Source organism: Dromaius novaehollandiae, chromosome 1, assembly GCF_036370855.1.
Source record: "Dromaius novaehollandiae isolate bDroNov1 chromosome 1, bDroNov1.hap1, whole genome shotgun sequence".
Taxonomy (NCBI): domain Eukaryota; kingdom Metazoa; phylum Chordata; class Aves; order Casuariiformes; family Dromaiidae; genus Dromaius; species Dromaius novaehollandiae.
This window is the reverse complement of record NC_088098.1, coordinates 63237728-63260680: the sequence shown is the minus strand read 5'-3', so window position 1 is coordinate 63260680 and position 22953 is coordinate 63237728. Positions and strand designations below refer to the sequence as shown.

The window sequence follows — 22953 nt, the reverse complement described above, 5'->3', positions numbered from 1 at the left end:
CTCAAGTAACCCACTCCTTTTTGTTAGTACTCCAATACAAAAGTCAAAAAAAAAAAAAAAAAAAAAAAAACCCTGAAGAGTAAGAAAATTTCTTTTGAAAACTGTTTTTGAAAGAAGTTCATTCATCAGTATGTGAACGCAAGTCTTTGAAAACTGTCAAAAACCATTCCGTGCTCCCACCAACTAGATTTGTAGCCCTAGAGGTCAGTTAAATCTTTTTTGTGTAGTTAAGTGTAATCAGACTGACCAGTCTTGATCAAGTCATACACCTCCGGATATGGTTATAACTTTCTCTTCCCCAGATCATGGCTTTGCTACTGCAGTACACTGTCACCAGTGTACTGAAATGGATAATTCAGTCTTCAGCCACCGCTACAACAGTGGGACAGTTTTTGCAGGCGAGGCTATTCCAGAACACACCCACCATTCTGCAGACCAATTTGGTACCTGCAAAGTAGGGACAGAGGACACAGCCCCCAGTGACACGCTGGCTGATGACACACTGTCTGCTAGCACCAAGACCACTAAACTTTTTGGCGAACATGGATGAAATACAGCTTGTGCTTTCATAGCAAAAACCCAGCCTTCTGAATAAGTTTGTAGTAAATAAGTCTGCCATCAAAGCCACATCTCAGGAAAATGCCAGTGCTGTATCTGTTTAAGGAATACTGTGATTTGGTCTGTCAGAGGTTCAATACTAGTTCAGCTTGTAGTATGAATATATGGGCTAATCCATACACTTCACCCACCTCAACAAATCCTCTTAGAAACACCTATCAAGAGCAATCCTCTATTTGTCTTCTTACATCACAGAGCTGGAAATACGGATCTTAGCATTTTCAGGAAGTTAAGAATGCTACCTTGATGTACCTACCATAAACACCCCTCTCCCCTGAAAAGACAGGCTTCTTGTTTCATGTTTCCACAAACTTTGTTAGTAAACTGAGGGACAGAGAGGGGGAACTGGGTGTTAAGAATTCTATTCTTACTGTAAGGTAAAAGTTTTCAGAGATTTCAAGTACTGCTCCTGGTGGAGTGACATGTTTAAGAGAGCCTTGACCAAGCACTAGGTTCAGTTGTCATGTACTGTAAGAGAAGCCATTTCACAAGCTTCATCCACGAGGACCCTGGCACCAGCAGCAGGCTACTTTGCTCTTACTTACGCACTGAACACCTCATGCGAGAGATTATTATAGCTATATAATTCCCTGACCTGGTGCAGGAACACCCCCCAGAAGAAGCCACTCAGTTCCCGTGATTCTCCTTGCAGCTTTGTCTCTTGGTTATATAGTTTCTCTTTCTTTCTAATTCAAGACCACCCAAAACCTCCTCTAAATTATGAGGGGAGGCTAATGAGAGGAAAGTGCCCAGAGCCGAGAGCCTGGAGGAATGACATTTCCTAACAACCCGGGTTATGTAGGGTCCCCAGAGCCATGGTGGGAGGCAGGGACCTGCACAGCCCACCAGGGAGCTGCCACGAGTCCCAGCAGCCACCCAGTTTCACCCTTCGCGGAGCATCCTGCCACCTCCAGGCAAAACGTCACCAGATCACATGCACATGTCTCCACTGATGTGGGGAAGAACTACCATTGCCATCCTCAGCCCCCCAGATGTTGCTGATCTCTGCTTTAAGTTTTTTAATAGTGGTGTAACACTATTCAAATCTCAGTGTCACCAAGTATATTCCCTCACTCTTCTGTTTAGCAATCTTTCCCTTCATAACCTTGCAAAATTATCAGGTCTCTTATTTGCTTTGCTTATTTCTTAGGCTGCAGACTTTTTATTTAAAACAAAAACAAAAAAAGAATTTCTGCAAGTTAATTTTTCCAAACAGCAGTCTCTGTTCCAGTTTTACAGTGTGCTTTTTAACCTCGAGCTTTGTATCTGGGCTTTTTTAAGGTGGTGCATCAAACAAAAACAAACCCAGAGGACAATCTTTAATTAGAAGGAGACTTGTGTACATTGCCTCTTATTCTTCATACCCAAACTACTATTCATGGCACTTTAAATTATTTCTTCTGGGTCCAACAGAAGCACACACACAATCTCCTTTAATCCAGGCCAGGAATACACCTAAACAACTTGAGGTCTCTGCCTTTTTACCTTAAAAACTTTGAAGAGTTGGCATCAACCTTGAATAAAAGCAACATGCATTTCACAAGGTTATTAAAACAGCCTTCCTGCTCAGGCTTGAGTCAGTGCCCTCAAATTTCCTTCTCCACCTCAATTTATCTTCCTTCAATTGAAATCACTGTTACAGCAGATTAGGTTTATCAAGTTTATCAAGCAAAAGTAGCAGCTCCTACATCCACCGCTCCAAATGAACTCAAGTGGAAGGCATTCATTTGCCCAGAGCTCCTCCCCTTCCCCATTAAAACAATAACTAATTTTGTAGGACGTTAGTCCCCCATCACCCCACTTGGAATGCTGAAACCATGCAGCACTAAAAGGAAAAAAAACTCCACCATCCTACTGTACATGTAAATAACTGCAGCCTTTCATAGCTAACACTTTCAATGTCCTGTACAAATAGCACTTTTTCTCCACCCACCCCCCGTAGGCTGTAGGAAAGACAGAAGGTAAAGCTCCTCACAACCTACAGTCAACAGCAAGTCAAGATGGAAATTCAGTATTCCAAATACCCAGCTATACACTTATCCTTGCAGACGCAAATAACTTCCTATGAAACAGGATATGAAAACTCTTGGATTCATCTCACAGCTCCCAAGTCATCTCAGTTTTCCTTCTCCATAAAGGAGAATCAAATCATATCAAAACCTTGAGTCAAATCTGCACCACTCTTCAGTAGAGCACAGGCACCCAGCTGGACGGCAGGACCAGAGCACTGACTGCAAACGCAAACCACTGCAAGGAACAAAACTCCCGCAGTGGCAACCCACACTGCATGTGGTAAACAGCTCGGTTTTGTGTGTTGGACACGTGCCCAAATGTCCCAAACTGACTCAGAAGGAAGTGACCCACTACCACCCACCAGGTCAAGAAGGCATTTCAGTGCTGATTCTCCAGCTTGCACTTGTATTTGCTCAGCATTTTTCTTCACCTCTCTGCAGGTTTGAATGCTGCTGACTAGCAAAGGCAGGGGTTGAAACTGCTATGCCAGGGCTTGTTTCAGTTTGGCAAATTCAATTAATTACAGCAGAGAAGTTCTACCCCTGACAGCAGCAAAGATCCTTCAGATAAGCCACCTAAACTGACTGCCCTTTATAAGAATCATGTTTCCACTTTTTTGTCCTTATTACTCTTTTAATTACTTTATCTTCTTTTTTTTCAAAGCTATATGAGAAGCAAAGGCCACACAAAAAAGACAAAAGTAAAGATACAGAGGATCATACAGCTACTACTGCAACAAGTCTGATGGCTCCTAAGCAGCAGGAGATACATATACACACACACAGCTAAAAGCCCAGAGACCACAAATGGACAATAAATAGCATGTTGGCTTCTTAAATGAAACTCATTTAAAATATAGTGATAAAACAGTCACCAGGTACTTGATGCATCATCATTGACTACTGCATCCCATTCTGAAGATTTTCCTTAAATAAAACCCTTTAGTTTGAGAAGAACAGATTAAAACTGAATGAAAACACTTCTGTGGAGCTTGTTACATCACAGTGTATTTCAGTGGAACAGTACCAAGCAATTCTCAACCGTGGTACTTAAAAGTAAAACCGCAAAAATAGGAGGAATTGGCAGTTAACCTGTTTCCTCAAGCATACTTCCACGACCCCAACGCAGGTGACTTGGACTCGACACCATGGCACCCTTGCACCTGAAAGGAGACAGGAAGTTTCTCTGCTGCTTGAAAGGAGAAGGAGAAAGAGATGCATGAAATGAGATGACTTTCTTATGAAGGCAATAGCTTGAAAAGGCATATAACCAACACCTGAGTTATTACATATATCCAAAGAAAACCACAAGCATCATGTACCCTGAGATGCCTGGATAATGTGGCAGGGCCTGGTAAATCATCCCACGATAAGATATTTAAGCTCCACAAGTTGGCTAGGTAAAGTACCTAATAGTCCACATTAGCAGAAGTGGCCTGTGATCAGACTGCTCACTTCACAGGAGCTCTGGTCTCTAAGAGTTGGGCATTGACCAGGAATGCCATGCCTCTGGGCCTTAGGTATTTAATTTATTTAGATTGTTTTCAGGCATGTTGTGCCCTTTTGATTTTGAAGATTTCAGCTCCTCAAAGGCATGATACAGATGATACTACTGAAAATAACCTTTCCTCATCATAGGTGCTGCACACTGGCTTTAGACTCCTCTCCAACAACCATTTTCTTGACACGTTTGAAGATGGGATCACCAAGCAGTACAGAGGCTGTCTTCATCTCTCAAGATGAAGCCTGAAGCATCCCACTCTTGGGGAAGGATCACGGAGGCAAGGAACAGGAAAGAACTGTAAGTAGTAAAGGCATGCTATTCACACAATTTCCCCAAGTGGTCATGGGCTGCTCTGCAGAAGCCATTATTAGTAGACTTAGGAGAGTTTGGTAAAGAGGCAGGCTGTCACCTCCAGCGGCACACAGCATGGTATACAACCAGGCCATTACATCAAAGGCACTCCTTTTATTCATTTAGTGTCCTCAGAAGTCTTCCTGCATTCACCATCTGTCTGCACGAAAGGAAAGCCCTCCTTGCCTAAGCAGCACTACAGGCTCAACCACAGAGCTTTCAGAAAAGCCAGGATAGGGAATGAGAGCTTGTTCTGCTGCTCATCAGCCGATAACGTCTTTTCCATCTGGCCAGAAGCCAGCAGCCACCAAAGGCTGCAACATCTCTGTGGGTTGCAGGACCTGGGCTAGAGACCTGGGAAGAGCAGGCAAGCCTCGAACCTGCTCTCCTGGGCCTACCCAGAGCACTGTGCTACCTGTGAGGGGCAAGGTATAAGTCTAGAGAAAAGGTAATTCAAGGAATGGCCAAAAATAAAACACTTTGATTGGCAATGAGAATAAAAGTCTCCACGCAGCTTGCTGGCTTTCTGCTAGTGGCTGGCAACAAAGCAAAATTGTAGGTGGCGAATGTCGTATCGCAGGAGGGTGCTGGAGTGCCCAGGATTGCTACAGAAGCAGGCATTTTTGGCAAGACGCACCAGCTTTTGTGTTTGGGGCCGAGTGCAAGGTGCCAGTTTCTTTCGGCTGCCACCACAGTCTTAACAACGTTACATTCATCAGTGGCATATTACCTCAATTGCCACAAGAAGATGAGCACTGCACTTCCAGCCCCGTATTCAGAGATGCATGTATATACCCACACAGCTGCAGCAGCCACACTAGTCACTCATCTACAACGACTGAAAAAAAAAAAAAAAAGAAAAAAAAAAAAGCAGCAGAAGAGCATTAAGGAGGACTAGATCAACCCTTCCCACATTTATTGCTCTTTTTCAGTGTTTCCCTCCATGCTAAGCCAACTGTTACCCAGGGGCCCAAAGTCAGCCCCCCGTCTCATGCCCAGCAAAGGGGCAATCTCTGCAGCCCTGGCTGCCGTCTCCCCAGTGCACAGGATGAGCGGGGTCCCTCGCTCCATCTGCGCTTGTAAGCGTTGTCCCTTTTACAGAGAAGCAGCATGCAGAGCACAGGAGCTGGCACTTCAGGATAAAAGCATGCTGACGCATAAGAGCATCCGCCAAGAAACAGAAGGGGAAAGCCCTATTCATCTAATTCAGAGGGAGGAATAGGGGACCTTTCTTCTGCTGCTAGCCCAGGGGGAAGAGGTGCTGCCTCATCCCCCTCTATTTGGCCAGAGCACATAGCCACGCTCTGATGAAGCTGCAGTTAAACTGAGGCTCCAGCACTGCTGCAGCCGAGCCGCTCTGTCCCAAAGTGCCCTGGCAGCACTGCAGAGGAGCAGGCACAAAAGCCAACTCTGGCTACACGGTTGCATCAGGAGAGTAACTGGCTAAATAAATGAGCAGGACAGCACTGTGAGCCAGGACCTCTTTATCAGTGCTGCCAGTCCTGTCCTTCTCTGGCTGCAAAGAAGGAAACTGCAGAGGCTTTGCTCATTATTTTTGCTAAGTCCTGCAGTAGGATGTTTCCCTGCCCTCCAGACCTGGATTGCGCAGCTCTGTGCTACCTCCGGTAGTTATACATAGAAGCAACCAATTAACAAGTCAGGTTAACACATGGTACGCAAATAGATTGTACTCATCAGCATGTTTAAGCCATACAGGTAGGCTAACCGTTTTAAGAGACTCTATGCAATAAAATTACTGCAGGAAAGTAAGACTTTCCAGTTTGGATTAAAGAGGCAGCGTATGAACATTCGTTTTTGTTGGTTTTAAGAGAGCATAAGCCAAAGCTTCAGCATAAATTAAAAAAGTGTCAAATGACTGCTGAATCCTGTTTCTTTCCCAATCTATTCCTTAAATATGTATGTATTAAGATGCATGCAAACGACTTGAATGCAATCTGCCGCTACATTTCAGATAGCTTGGGTGGGGTGTGGATATAAGAATAGAACAATTTAGGGGTGAATACAAGCATTTTAGAAGATGTCAGCCCATCACTAATGAGATTTGGATGTCCATCTTGTCTGGGGGAGGGGGGGAGAGAACACCTATTAATAAACTGTGCTTAGTTTTGTAATTAAAAGCTCAGACACAAAGGCTCAACAGTTCTCAAGCAAAACCCAACTTTTTCTGCATGCAAACTGCATCATTTCCCCCACACACACAAAAAAAAACTTGCTTTTAGAAACAGATGGCAGCCTGCAAGACCTACAAATCCTTTGTCTGGAGTGGCAAACTAGGCCCTATTGCCCATCAAAGTCAACCATCACATTGTGAAGCACTGACCCTAACAAATCCATTATGTTTCTTTCTACCACAATGCTAAACCCGACAAAATGAGTCAGATTTAATAGGAAAGGGCGGGAGATTTCCAATCTCTTTCCCCCACCCCCACGAAAGGAATGACATGGGGGACAGCCTCTGTCGACCCCTCGCTTGTGAGCGGTGCCAAACCTGCTTTGGGGCTGCCCACGGGGACCAGGTTGCTTTAAGGACGGATGCCGTTTTAAAGCATTTGCGCAGCTCTGTGCAACGGCTTTGAAGTTAGCAGGCTCTGTCACTCAAACTACCCACACAGTCGAGAGCAAATATCTAGCGCAGGAAAGCAAGGCCCTCGTATTAGATGAATAATTAGGGCTGGTGAGCTTTGTAGTTCCTCAGCCCTCCCTCTCCAGCTCCGCAGAAGAGCTGTGCGGATACACAGCACAGAAATGGGAAAGCTCTGTGCAGGTAACTGCAGCAGGGAGGGAGGGGAAAAGAAAAAAAAAAGCAAAAAAGAAAAGAAAACCACACACACACACACACACACACACACGTACGTACGTACGTTTTCTCTATGCCAGCCAAGTGCAGGCAGTAGAAACACGTGGAGAGAGAGGAACTCCTATCAAAGAGCTGCTGCCTTCAGTCAAGGAAGGAAGCGACACCGAAGCCTGCTGCTGAGGCGAGGGATGGGGTGATGGTGGGGAAAGGAGACGAGCCTTTTCCTCACTACCCGCCTGTGTTACAGCTTGACACACAAAAGGAAATACCCATGACCAGTACTGTCAGCAGGCACCTCCCAGCAAGGCACACATTTGCCAAAGAGAAAGTCTCCCTAAATAAGACTAGGTCCAGCTTATGAATGAACCAACGGCTTTCATCTTGCCTATTTAAAAACAAAATACAACCAAAAAAGGTCTTTGTCCTCAGAGCAATCTATTAGCTGGATTTTTCACACTCATATAGAAACTGCCCCCCTGCCTCCCTTTACTCGTTTCCTTAAGCATAAAACAATCTCTCAAGGACGTGGCAACAATGACGCTGAAATTCAAAGTGCTGAGATCAAACACACGAAGCCGATGCTCATTATGGCTATGTTATGTCACCCATCTGACGGCTCAGCCTTATTATTTAAGGCAGTACAATAGTCATATTCATCACAGCCACTGTGCATTGCTTGGAAGACGTCTAGAAAGCTAAAGAATCCAGTGAAGATTTATTATACCACAATGCCAGATTTAATTACATGGTTTTCTTCTCAGTATCTTTCTGCTTGCTGTTCACCCTTTGTTTGCACCAGAGGACCTGGAATAAAGATGTGCTGGACTTCGAGGCTAGATGTGCAAGAGCCTGTGTGTTGAGCTTTTACTATTGCTATTCTAGCAGAAAGCCAGTGAGCAAAGAAAGCAGACCCTTCCTGCGGCAGCTTGCTGGCAATTTGTTTATGTAAAACCATCATTTTTCTTCTGAGGTTTTAAACTTCCCGTTCCTTTTCATATGTTTTTACACGCAGAAAAGGCACACCATTAAGACCGTGCACAAGTAGAAACAACTTGCTATATTCTTCCTAAAGCCACAGTATGAAGATCCACGTCATTACCACCACAACAATGTATTTAAGCAGTAAGACTGCCTGCTGGCAGCATTCCTCTGAGTTTGCATTTTCTTCTATAAATATTTAACATACAAGAACTGTTCATGTTACCCACTTTGCCCAAAGTGTTTTGACAGCCATGCTCATCACATGACAATGATGCTCTATTTAACACTGCAGCTGTAGTCAGGAGGATTTGGTTTCAGTTTTAAACAATATTGTGAAACAGATGACCTCACACAAAATAAATCAGATAATACATTTTTAAGGAGCAGAGTTTAAATAGATTAATAAGAGAGTTAGCAGTAAGCCCCTGCAAGACAGGGAAAATAGAAATTTAGGCCCAGAATGGGAGAACTCACTTAAATTCAGCTAGAATCTTATTTTTATTAAACACATTCAGAAAGGAAAAATAAAAGATGACCAACCCTGCAAAAGCTAAGCAGCCTCCTCAAATGGTTTCTGTAAAGGTCGAAATAATTTCCGAACTTTGTGGGCCACAAATAATCACCAAGGCACAGAGACTTCTACATGCTTCTACGAAGCGGTTAAACGAACCCGCACCAAAGGAGGAGCTGGCTCTGCCGACCGTGTCTCAGGCCCCTTTCAGGATCCCAGCGCTAACGCGTTAGAGACTCAGCAGAGTGCAGCCGTGACTCACCGAGATCTAGCAGCAACTAACCCGGCGTCCCTCCGTTGCACCCGCGATGCTTTCCCACAGCAAAGCGCCGAGCGCTGCAGGGGCACGTGGAGGGGAGGGATGCGAGGGGCTGGCTTGTCTACCATGCTCTCTGCCACTCTGGTATTTGCTGGCCTGGTAACAACATCCTCGATGACAAGGTATTTTCAGGAGACATGTGGCAGACACAAATTATGACTGGTAAATAGCATCTCTGAATTGGCAGAAATAGCCCCCAGTGAAACATATTGGGCTGCTTTTTTGGGGGTAATGGGGGAAATTGCACCTCACTTCCGAGGCCCCATTGGCCGGTCCAGCCGCGGGAGCATGGGAGCATTTTCAAAGCCCCCCTGCCCCATAGGGTGGTCTCGGTCACACAAGAGCACGCTGCTGCGCTCATCTATTAAAGTTCGCTGGAGACGGGGAGCGACACCACTGTGGGGCGAGCAGATTCCCCGAGCGCAGGCTAGCAGCCGCCCGCCACACCGCAGTGCCGCGAGGTCTTCCTGCGGGCAAGGCGACTCGCTAACACAGAGCCACAGGCCGTACATCTCGCAGGGCCTTTTGCTGGAGTAACTCGCTCCAAACAACACGCTTAACATTTTTAAGAACAGAGAATTGTATTCTGGTGCATTAAAGCACTAATGATACATAAGCAGTATTAAAACTCTATTATCGGCAAGGTCAGAATAGCTTTTTAAAACAGGCATGAGGAAGAGCCAGCTTGTTTTTAAGTCTGGAGAGGAAGAAGATTAGGAAGCAGAAAGAGGTAAGGTACAGAAAATGTCGGAAACACATTCTGCTCTTTATATCTCCCATCATGTTTTTGGGGGGGGGAAGAGGGCTTTTCCACAGGCACAATTTTTTGGATGAAACAGATGCACTCACCTTTGCTTCCGACCGCAGTAGCACTGGCACAGCCTCACTCCTGCATCCCTTCACTGAATCGGAGGTAGGGCTTGGATCCAGCAGGGGACTCTCCCTGCATTGCCATTTGTCACCAAGCTTAGCTTTGCTCCCACCACCTGTTATTGCACCATACACACTACAGCAATATTGCTCTCCTAACGTATACTCTTCATTTGGGACTGGGATGGCGAGGGAAAGACTCAGACGACACTGAATAAAGCAGTATTTTCTCACATACGTGGGTGAAGAGCACTAGGGGTTATATGATGGGACACCGGGACAGCGACGTGAGTCCTCTCATCTTTAGCACCTTTTGTTCCCACTAGCCTGTTGGCTCCGATCTCTCCTCCTTCCCCCTCCATACCTCCAGCTAACCTTCCTTCCCTGAACTAGCAGATGCACAAGCAGCAACACGTGCTCTGCTTGCATCCGAGCTACGCAGCTGCAATCAGCCCACCGCTGTCCCCATGTGGACAGCCCTTCTTTGCTTTTCCAGCGAGGCGCTCCTTTCTCTGCAGCCTTTGCACTCCTGGGAGGTTAACCGGGATATCTGCTCTAGCTAGAGGAACTTGACAAAACAAACAAACAAAATCCCCCATCTTTTAGATTTTACTTCCAGCACATGTGAATGAAGTTGACCTATGGGTTCAAAAGTCAGTAAAAAACAGGTTTTATTTTCTACTTTTTTAAAAAAGGAAATAGGTCTAGAGCGATTACATTATCAATCACACAAACCTTAGTTTTGAGTGTGATAATACTGCAATATGAACAACAGCTGGGCTCCTGTTCAGTCTAAACTTCCCTTTTTAGCTGTGCAGTACACCACAAGCAAAGGCTCGGAGGCGTACAGAAGCAATTGTCAAAGTTGTGACAGAATTATTAACCAATAACCGAAACCCAAGAAAAATTTCTGAGTCACAAGGAGTTTTCAGGTCTTAACCACTATCACATACGGTACATCTTGGACACTCCACTGTGCCCATCACTCTGAACAATTCATTTGTAGCTCTAAGAGAGACCCAGATCAGTGCCTTTTCTCCCCACTCTTGGACAAACACACCTTGGGGCACCGGTGGGCTGCGTCAGGCCACAAGACACGACATTTGCTCATTCATATTCCTGCCGAAAGCACGAGAGCTGAACTAATCACCCGAGCCCCGGGTCACAGCCAGGGCATCGGCGCGGGACCTCGGCTCCTTCTCACCTGCCGCCCGGCACAAAGCACGGCCAGGGGCCCAGCTCATCGCGGCTGGGTTTTCATGGGAAGCTCAGCCCACAGGGAGCTATAGGGGAGTTTGTCATGGTCGTTTTTTAAGTGTGTTAGACTGAACAATTGGCAACAGGACTCTTTCCCCTTCCACCTCACAACCCTGTGGGCAGCTCCAAGAAGAAAGAAAACAAAAGACAACTACAGAAACTATATGTAGTTATTAAACACATCTACTATTGTTAAAGTTAATACCAACCACCAAACTACCCACCACCACCTTTTCTGTTTACAAGTATGACATAAGATTACAGCTACAACTGTCCCACTGCAGCAGTACAGCTGCAGATGTTCATATTTATACAATAAAAATTATTACTTAATAACATTCCTTACACTGGGATTCTTTAGTCCTTAGTCATTTCTCAATTTAACACAGAAACTTTAGACTACACACCCTTGCTTGAATTAAGAGAGTCAAACCACATCTGCTATCACACTCAGTAAAGCCAGAGAAAGTCAACATTTATCTGCAAATACTAGTAAGACAAGCCTATTCAGAGTAGCATTATCTTGGAAAAAAGCTAAATACGTGATCTGGCTGTGCCGAATAGCTGTTATCCTGATTTCCAGAGATAAATATTCTCCTTTAATAGATTCATAACAGTAGTTATTACAGACAAAGGTTGACAACCTGCAAAGTGGTGCATTAAAGACATTTCAGTACAATTCTTCCCAGCCTTGACATTCATGAAGTGTTTACAAAGCAAAGCATATAGCAGAGCACACTATACACAGCTCTGTGACAGAGCATACACACATGCTCAGTACTGTTACAAAGCACCTGACAATTTTTAAGCACTGAATCATGCTCAACCATTTCACCTTCATCTATTACATAAAAATTCAGTGTTTTCTTGTCTTTTTTAAATACAGAGTATGTGGGTTCTGCCCCAAATACTTGGTCTGGTGTATTTATAGACTAATATACTGGAAGAAGAAACAAACTGAGAAAGCACACCATCTAGGCTACAAAAAGGTCCCTTCCTAGAGATCGAAGCAGCTATTCAGCTCTCGTACACCAGCCAGCACCACAGGTAAGAAAGTCTATGTCAATAGAGTTGTTTAAGCACAAAATTGTTCTTAGTTTTAAATTCATGTCAAAGTATTGCATGGAATAAAGCAAAGAAGAATACTAAGTAGCAATACAGATGGAAAACACTATTGTATGAATAAACAGCTGATCAGCAAATCCTCCACTCCGTCAGCAATGAAAAGCCAAATATTTACTCAATTATATATTGCATTCTTTGCTCGTGTATTTCATAGTTTGAATTTTAAAAATAAAAACATATAAGCTCTCATCTCTCTCCAGAAAGTCTGTTGGGGGAGCAGGAGCTTTTTACATCGCCCAGTTCAATCCACCTCACCAGCAACCTGGACAGGAGGCAGGAGAGGTGGGGGTTTGGCATGACCCTCCAGGGCATCTGCAGGGTGATGAGCCTGGCCTCCAAATCCTGTTAGATAGCCAAAATCAGTACAAGCAATACGTATTTGGATAGTGGCAGAATCCTTCTATCCCAGCGGGCTCCAGCTATAGCCGCAATCTCAGTCAGTTGAAAGCAGACTGCTCGGCCCATTTGATCAATATTTCATTGACAGGTTACCGATTAAGCCAGTGCTTGCTTTCCTGATTTCATTAAGAACAGCTCAGCCCTCTTGTCTCCAGGCACGAGACACTGCAAGCACCTTTTACACCTGGGCAGCCCAATCTAAGAAGCATCCACAACGACACTTGCTTTTTCCTTGTAACCATAGCTGCTAACATAGGTAACATTGCATTACATTGCATGCCATTGCATTGCCAATCAGTTTGCACTGGAAAATAGCTGTGCATGGAAATAAGCACAAATTTATATAGATACTAAAAATATTCAAGTTTATACAAGTATTTCAGCCATCCATGAAAAGCAGCAGCCACTACATACCCATGACACTTTAGCTTTGCTTTTCTTTAATCCCATCATTGTTAACACAGAATGGTGTTTCAGATTAAGCCCCCTCACCCTCCCACATCTTCATCTTTAATATGACAAGGGAATACCAAGAAGGGGGAGGAGAGAGGATTCCAGCCTCCATGCTGTGCAGCCTACCACTCACATAGCTTCGAAGCACATTTTATTTTTTTGATATATAGCTTATTTAAAAACACACACACACACACAAAGGAAAAAAAACACACACAAGATTTGCTGTCTCCCAAAGGTATTGCAATTTGATGAATACAACTGTAAAGCAAAGCCAAGTTCATGCTCTAAGGGTAAAAAAAAATCATTCTCCAGGAGTGACATATTTAGACATTGAATCTAAACACAAAACAAGAATGATGACATTTTTATATGAAATTTTGAAGGTTGTCCTCTAGCCAGACAGCAAGTTTTCTTTACAGATCGACCAGAACTAAACCACCCCTCTGCCCCAATATTATATTCTGCTAAGGGTTAATTTTTGCACCACCACTCAAAGCAGGTCACTGAGATCTAGCAAAGCCCTTCAGTCTACTCTACACAGAGTAAATATTAGCAAGGGAATATTCTTTCCATTTCACTCTTTAGGTATCTGTTTTGAGGTTTTGAAGTTAGTTTTTGTGGATTTGACATAAGACGACTGTTCCACAGTAAAGGGGATATAAAATAGAAGTTCACAGCATGCTCACTAACAAGACAACCATTTCACACTAACTCAGTTGTTTGGTATGCGGAGGGAAGAGGAAGAAACAAATCCCCACACCTTGTAGGAGTACGGCTTCGCATTTCCAACCAACTGTTTTCATCAAGCCTAGGATACTCTAAAGAGGTGGTTTTCACTTTAGATGCAACAATCAGACAGCTGAGTGAAACCATCACTCACTCCAAGCAAGAAGCACAAATGAAGTCACTTACATTTTCATCCTGGCAGTATAACAAAAGCTTCTTCCAACCATCCCAGTATCTGATACCTCAGGAATTTGTCATGCATTAGTCATCCTCCTAGCATCTTTTATTGTGATGACCCATCACCACTTCTTCCCTAATTACTTTTGAGATTTTGGTCACATTAGCCATATGGATAATACCACAGTGGAAGGCCCGCTGTTTCCTAAGCAAATTTTTCCTCCATGTAATTTTTCCTTTCATAATTATTTTTGGTATTTTCTGGTCAAGAGGTAGATAAAATGAACTTCAAATTTTCCTTTCATTAACACCCACAAGCTCTCTAGAAGGAAAAAAAAAGAGAGAAAAGAAAAAGGAAAAAAGGCTTTTCATTACATGAAGCTTTATGTATTTTGAGGTGCTACAGTTCCTCCCCATACACACAAGATATGACTGAACAAGCTATTTGTAATCTTCTTCCCATGTATGCAAAGGGTCATATATAATCTAAAATAGTAACAGCCAAACACCACTGGCTAACACTTGTTAAGTCAGAGCATTAGCTGGATCAAAATGCTATTTATTCTTTTCTTCATTCACATTTCTCAATACCTTCCCATTCACTCCAACACTCATCGCACTGTACCAGCAACTGTAGCAGGAAGCAGCATGCCAGCTCCAACTACTTGGAGGCTTTGCAACCTATGCGTTTGCCAGCATGTTTCACAGACTAGCTGGCATTGAGAACTACTTGATTAATCCATGACAAACAGGTGGAAAAAAAAAAAGGCAAGAGAGCCACCACATCCTCGCATTGGCGGCTTGCAGGCACCTCAACCTTTTCTGACACAGTGCATTTTGGAGGTGCTTCCATCGCCAGCTCCATACTCACGTATGAGAGCTCTGGGCACCGGCACAGCTCCTGCAGCACTGGTCAGTCATTCCTGGGCGAGGACAGGAAAGCTTCTCGTGCAAACAGCTGAGCAAAGAGATCAATACTGCAGCCATGCACCGCTTTTCACGATTCTGACAAATTTACTACTTCTGCTCAACAAGGCCTCATGTTCAGAGCAGCAGCCACCTCTTCCTCTTGGACACTGCTCCCATCCCCCAGATGGGTGAGGAGCTCCACCAAGGCAGCACATGATACAGTTGTCTCTCTGCTGGCCACGGACATCTTCACTTTCAGTGTGGGCTTCAAAACACAATCATCTCTCTCTTACTTCCCTTACTAACACTTATCTGATGAGGTCTGATCACTGCAAACAAGCTTTTGGCACTGCTACAGTATTCAGGACGTGTCCTCCATGTTTTGCTTCTCAGTGCTCTTCACCACACTTAGACCCTCCTGCCCTCAGCCTCCAGGCCATCTGCTTCCAGCCCTGGGGCCGGGGTCCTGCTGACACAAACGCTGCCCCGCGCGGCTGGCAGCGAGCTGGCATGGAGCTAAGCTCTTGGAGCAAGTTCATTCAGAGCTCAAATGCTTTGCATGCAAGCGCTTTCATTACAACTGCAGCTTACATTATGCAAAGGGAAGAAGTCACACACCCTGATACTAAGAGACAAGTCACTAGAATCTTAATTGAGAAGAAGTCGCCTGCATCAGCGCACGCTCTTCCAGGTGCTCTCTGCTTTTGTACTTGCACAGCAGCTGCCGACAGTGAAACAGCCCTCAGAGCGCACAAAGGTTGGTCTTTCTAAGCGGGAGTTAAAACAGCAGCTTAACTGGCAAAAAGTATATGAAATTTTCTTTGGTTTAGCATTAGTGATTCAGTGATATTGATACAAATAATGACATTTCTCCAACTCAGTCAATGCCTTATCTTCAAAGGAATATAATATAAAAACTTGGATGAAGGCAAACGCATAACAAAATAGTCATATCGGAGCATGGGGAGCATTTGAATCCAGGATCTCTCTGACACACACACACACAAAGGTAGAAAATGAAAGTGCTATTATTAAAGCTTATTAATATGTCACAGCCATTTGCAATTCCACTAGCAATCCGTTATCCAGCTAAACAAGAAAGTCATTCCTTATTAAAAGTTATTGTAGCAGGATATTGTATTTGTCAATAATATTGACAACTCTATATAAAGAACACTTTGTTTCCTTTGGCTGCAGGAGTTTTCCTCTACAGAAGCAAGTCTTCAACGTATAATTCAGAAAACTATAAAAATCAATGTGTGGTATTACACTGTAATTCTTTTTCCTCTGTAGCAAAAAAACCATGTGTTTAATAATAAGCCATTATGGCAATTGTCCATGCCACCATGTTTAAAGCTGTACAAAGAAAGCAGAAACATTATTCCTGTTTCAGCAGTGAGTCAAGGTCACATAGAAGTAGGGATTATCTCTGTATTCCCTTGAACTAGAACGGCAACGTTTTACTTACACAGATCAAAAATCAAAAGATTTGTTTTCACACTTACAAAATACTAACCCAGATTAATTTCTATCAGAAAGTTTTCAGAAAAATGTCCAATATTTCCTTGTATATTTATATTATGAAAAACACTGATTTCAACAAACCAGATACTCCCTTCAATCCCTCATTGATGAAACTTCCTCCTTCCAGCCGTAAATCCTGAAGACTTAGTGTTGCATATGAGTATCTCCTCTTAGCAAAGGGGAGAGAGGGCATGGAGGGAAATACTTGAGTCCCACCCCTTCCAGAAGCCATATAATGGTCAAAAATCCTAAGTAACCCACTACAGCTACTTCTAAGGTGCAAGTTAAATTTTGGCAACCTGTACAGCATTAGCCACCTTCTCCTCCGCCCATCCCCCTCTCATCTGTATCTGGGTTATTTAATCTGGACAGTCCCTCTGCAAATGGTTCATGTCGCTTTGGACTGTACTTCAGAAACCAAAAAGCAAAACTTTAGAGCCTGATTTTCCATTTGAGGCGACTGAGTAAGTCGTGAACAGGAACTGCAACTATTTAGACATTCCCTGGTCAAGGGAAATTTATTAGTATATTTCCAGTAAATCAGAAAAAAAAAGTCATTTATTTTGGGAAAAATCACGATACAAGAAGTAAATAGACAGCAATGAGCAAGCGCTCAGGTGCCAAATACACACTCAAGAACTAAAAAATTGTTTGGCTTTTTTGAAGAAAAGCCCACTAGACAAGAAGCACAAACGCTCAGACTGCAACACAGACTGCTTGTTTTTCAGCGTTTTTATGAACTGTAGCGGTGTTTCCTTGATAGGGGAAAAATAATTACTGGTATCTGTTTATTTATAGGGAAACAGCAAGAGGCAGAAATCGTGTTTGTTTCCCCTGTGACACTCAACACTTCTGATAAGCATGACCAGTAAGCACTCTCAGCAAATGCTTTGCTGGTCACATTAGCAAAAAAATAGTATGTCTGAAGAGTAGCAAAGCTTTCCAAAGCTTCAGTGTATAAGTTGAACCAGAACATTGAGATAGTGTCAATCTTTATGTAACAGCTAAAACTAGACAGTGCAAAATATGTTATTAGAGGACATAAAAGAGCTAGAACTTCTCCTCATTATGAGCACAATATTAAGGTAATATTTTAAGGTTTATGGAAAACATATAGAGCACTTGGAAAAGCTATAAAACACTTCATTTTTGTACAGAGAGAGGGCTAATACAACTACAGCAATATTCACATTTCAAAGTGCAGAAGGCATCATCCAATATGGTCCTCCAGGCCCAAGCTCCAGTGTTGCCTTACAGCATCCTGACCTTGAATAACACTCCCTCTCCCTCCAAACCACCCTGGCAGTGGTCGCCTCTGCTGAGTTCAGGCCAGTTCTTCTACTTAGAACCAGAACACCCGTCTGTATTCTCTCCCTGCTTTCCTCTGGAACACCAAATTACTTTCTCTATTAAAAAAAGTTTTCTTTTCTTTTCAATTGACTCTTACATGCTCTGGATTTTTCTAAACCATACTTTGTGATATTCTATAACAAGATATTACAAAATTTAATATGTTATCAAAGTAAAATGAGAAAGTAGCTACAGCCAGATAAGTCTTCTGCCTTTCAAACACACTTATGAAGTTCATACAGTATTGCAAAATATGTAATAAAACCATTTTAATGAACTCTCAGGTCTTTTTGTTTAAGGCAGTGTTAAGTATTTACTGTAATGAGTTCATTTAAGCCCATGCAATTCCAAGGCTGACAGTCTCAAAATGGCTTTAGTTTTTACCTGAAAGAAGTAGGCATGAAGATAAAAATGAACTGAAGTGTATTTTCCGTCAGCCCTTAACATGAGAGAAGTTTCCTTCGCTGTATTTTAGTGGGGTTCACTAAGGCACAGAAACCAATACTGAAATTTCCATGCTTTTCAAGAGGCATTAAGTGTGCTGCTTTTCTTTCAGTTCTTCAAACACTAAGTGCCCAGTAACTCTTAAATATTTTTCCTTTCCTCCCTCCAGTCCACAGAAAGTGGATTTTATTTCTTCCATCTTTGACCAAGAGCTTTGCAGTAGTGTCACAAGCACTGTATAATGGCATTATAATCCATGCAGTACTTGGCTACATACCTGGATACGCTACCAAGTTGAGCACTAGGTAAATAGACACCTTTTAGTTTCCTGGGTAATAAAAATTAGGGGAAAACTGTATTAGAAAATAGCATACAAAAGAAAATCAACTAAAGTGAAGTATTTGCATGGTGGAAAATTCTAATCTCCCAAGTTTATTTTAAGCACTCAGCATCTGCAGGAACAAGAACCGTAAAGCAAGTCACTCTTCCCTAAAAGCAGGTCAAGACCTTATCAAACTTAGAACCTTGATTTTACTTCAGTTTGTTACTAATCAAACCTAATAACCCTACAATAAGAATTAAAAAGCCTCAAAAAGACAGTTATTTGCACCACCTTCGATAGTGTCATCGCAACCTTTTACTTCATGCCAGACGCCTTAGGTTACTGCAAAAGGTTTACGTGCAAAGACAACGGGAGCTTAAAGCATCTCGTGCTGGGAGCCCTCACCTGCAGGCGGGCATGGGTTGGGGAGCCACGGGAGCCGACTCGGGAGCCAACTCACCCAGCAGCCAGGCAGCTCCATGGCCGGCCACGTGCCCCCGCAAGGTGTCTGTGCCTCAGCCAGGCACAAGCAGCTCCAGCTGGAAATGCAAAATCCCACAAGATTTTGAAACTTCTGCTCCTGCATTCGCAGCAGGGGCCATGGGGCAGAAGACCTGCCCTCCTCTCCTTTCCAACTTGCACGTTCAGTACTTGGTCCCAACTCACTTCGATTTATTCAAACCCCATTTAAGCAAGGTACTGTGTGTACATGGGTTGCTAAGAGACTCACATGTTTAGAGTTAAGCAGGTTCTTAATTACTTTTTGCTAAATTAGGCTGATCTATGTGGCAGCTTAAGCCATGGCAACTTTTCATTTGAAGCCATGACTTACTCAACAACCTCTTTAAACACAAGGATAGTAAGATGCTAGGACAGCTACATAATTTGGTATTGGAATAAGAGGATCGTTTCTCTCTAGAAAGCATTCTGAAAGCATTTTTAGAAATAAATAGTCTTCACTTGTGGGTTTCCTGTGACACGATAGCCCTTCTGTTCCCTTGAGCATCTTTCTCCCTACCTATTCCAGTTAGGAATTCAATTCTGGTAACTCAGTTTTTGAAACCTACAATGCAGAATTTGAGATGAGATCTCACAAGTGCCGTCTACAGTGGCATTAATACTCCCCAAGCTCTAGCAGAAATATTTTCTCCATTACATCTTAGTTACTTCTAGAACCAGGGTTAAATTTTCCGTGGCTGCATTGTATTTGCGACTCTCAGCACTCTCTGTTCTTCTCTAATGTTTCCAGCTGCTGAGCTCCCAGCTGATAGCAGAAAGCTCTTGTCACGAGTCCCTAAAAATACAACATCGCTCAGGGGTAATATGAAGTCCCATCATATTTGTGTTATTCCAGTTCTTCCTCTGTGATATCCCAATCCTCCTAGGCATTGAGAATGCCTCCCAAATTTGCATCTCCAGCAATTTTCACATGCTCAGACCTTACTGCTGGACCTTACCTAGTTTAAGCCAGCTATAAAGCCATTTCTACTTTTTATTTCCTATCAAGGGAAAAAAAAATCCAAAGTGAAGTCCCACTTATTTTAGAAACAACTGCTTCTGGTAAATTCCCTTTGAAAGTACTCACATTTGCACTCAATGTGCAGTTGTACATGGGAATACCTTCCATGTGTCAAAATGTCTTTCTTTTACTGAAAAGTGTTTCATTTTGAAAAGAGAGAGAGACTTTCCTCAGCTTTTAAATCTGATTAAGGTTGCTGGGACTATTCAGCTGATCCTAGTAAGTTGCCATAAAGGGATGAGACCTCTAACAGAGCCAGTATGTCATAGAAACCCACTGCTTTTGGTCTATTCTTGAACAACACTCCTCAAGAACACCTCTGTTCATCTTACTGTGAAAGGGAGAAGCAGGGAGCAAATGACAAATTTTAAAGTGAAGGTAGTCATCAGTGAAGGCACAGCCCGCTAGCCAACGCTGTTTTAAAAAACAGTTTATTTTCAGAAAGAAGAGTTTGAGATGACTCAAAGTTTAAGTCACTAAAGCCCCAGTAGGTCATATTATGCAAATCAGGAATGCTGTATGCCATCAGCTGTGAGATAGCTCATGAGCCAGGGGTTTTCTATTAAAAGCAGCATAACCCAAACATAAAAATGCAGTCACTAGTACCTGTGAAAAGCCACAGTTTAAAGTATGTTTGGCTAATGCCTCAAAATTGAGATCCCAGACAACCGCAAACGTGTGCTTGGTGCAAAGACAACACTTTCCAGGAAGAGATTTAGGTACCTTATGCTAAGATAAAGCTCCCTGGAACCTCAGGTATCTACCACTTTCACAGTGGACAAAAACCTGAACTTCAGCCAGAGTATACAGCTCTACTTGATCAGTGGTGGAGATCACAGAGTCCTTCCCTTACATAATGAGCAGATGACACACTTCTTGACGCAATACTAGCGGAGACCTTGCTGGGATCCCATCATCAGGCAGAGGTTCCTCCAGTGACAGCTACACCCAGGCTCAGCGTTATTCAGCGTGAACACGCGCAAACAGTTAAACATACGAGCTTAAGCACTTTCAAACTCACAACTCAGACAAAACGCTTAGCTTTTATGCAAGTAAATTATGCTAAGCTTATAGTCAATCTAATTTTGTGTGTAAAAACTGACTTAAACACATCCTTTTAGACAAACACAAGTGACATTTAGGGAAGAACACCGGCTCTCCAAACATAATCAGCTCAAATCCAATCACAAGCCCTCCAAGAAAATAAGCATTTTGGAAAATGAGTGAGCATCTCCGAGACCCTACAGTAACAGTTCTCTTGGAGGATACTGTGGAAAAGGGAGGGGGAAAAAAAAGAGGGGGGAAGGTGCTGGAAAAGCATTTCTGAACAGACATGAGACGTGGAAAAACATGACATAATTAAAGATGCGATCCCATTAATTTATGCAGCTCTTCCAGACCCTCCCCCCCACACTTCCAGCGCAGACGGGGAAGGAGTAAAAAACACAGCCGCTCCGGCACAAAGCGCGGTCATTTGGCTCCTTCTAACCCCGCGCCCCTCCGCAGCCTGCCCCCGCCGCGCCGATCCCGTCCCGCGCCGCCGCCGCACCGCGCCGCCGGCATCCCCGTCGCACCGGGGGGCGGCGGCGCGGATGCTCCCGGGGCCCCCCCGGCGAGGGCTCCCTCGGCACAGCGGCTGCCTCCCGCCGCCGCCGCCCCGGCGGAGCGGAGCGGACGCTTCGCAGCAGCGGGGGCGGCCGAGGCCTCCGCGCCGCTCACCTGCCAGCTCGTCGGGCTCCAGCCCGCTCTCGGCGTCGATGCCGCAGAGCACGAAGTAGTGGGCGAAGCGGCAGGGCGCCGCGCCGGGCCCGGGGGCGCCGCTCCCGCTCATCCCGGCGGCGGCGGCGGCGGCGGCTCCGTGCGGCAGCGCGGCTCTGCGCGGCGGCGGCGGCGGCGGCGGCGGGGGCGCGCCCGCGGCCGGCTCTCGGCGCGCCGCCCCCAGCCGGCGGCGCGCAGGCGGCACCGGGCGGGCGGCGACGCCGTCAGCGGGGCGGGGGGAGGAGAGGGCGGACGGCGCCGCCCCCGCGGGGCGTTTAAAGCCCTGCGCGGCGCGTTGCGCCCTGCGCGGCCCCGCGCTTCGTGCGCGGCGCTCGGGGAGCAGTGCCCGCCTTGCCTCGCACCGCCGCGGCGGTGCCCCCCCGAGAGCCGGGGTGCGTGCTCACCCCCCCCCCCCCGCCAAGCCGTGCCTATGGGAGCGTAGCTTTAATTTAAACATATATATATATATATATATATATATAATTTTTTTTTAAAGAGACGTTTCCCATTGGTGGTGGTGAAGGAACGCCTGAAACACAAAGCCCGGGAGCACCGCCGGGGAGCCGGCGCGCTCCCCACGTTTAGCCTTTCCTGCGGGAATCGCGCAGGGAGAAGCCGCGTTGCTCTTGCAGCCGTTGTCGAAACAAACAAAAAAAAACCCGGCTAGGCTCTTGCTAAGGCTGCGGGCGGGGAGGGGGCTGGCGGGGGACCGACTCTGCCGGTGACCCGTGCTTGATTTGAATCCTACCGCATAATTTGGCACTACCGCCAACTAGAAGGGGAACTGCTGCTTTGTTACCTACCCTCTGTCTCAAAGCAAAACCTAAAATGTTTTTTCACCCGCAGTTTCCTGAAGACTGAATAACCATTCTGCCATGTCCAGGAAGGCATCAGTAGTCTTCTATCCCCGTTTCTATAAACCCTTCCCATTATTATCACTTGAAGCCAAAGTACTAGCAGATCTACCTGGGAGCGGCACCTACTTCTCAAGGGGCAGATGTGA

At 44.6% G+C, this 22953-nt stretch overlaps 1 protein-coding gene across 2 annotated transcripts in view; it reads right to left on the bottom strand.

Moving 5' to 3' along the window:
* DENND5B (DENN domain containing 5B) overlaps positions 1 to 22061 on the bottom strand; it is a 120629-nt gene extending 98568 nt beyond the window's left edge. Inside the window, exon 1 of one of the 2 annotated variants that reach the window (XM_064514604.1) lies at positions 21912 to 22061. In XM_064514604.1, coding sequence (XP_064370674.1) covers positions 21912 to 22023 — 112 coding nt within the window. In that variant the 5' untranslated portion in view covers positions 22024 to 22061. The remainder of the gene's footprint in view (positions 1 to 21911) is intronic. The other variant, XM_064514605.1, reaches the window with a different exon arrangement.
* Positions 22062 to 22953: the final 892 nt, after the last annotated feature.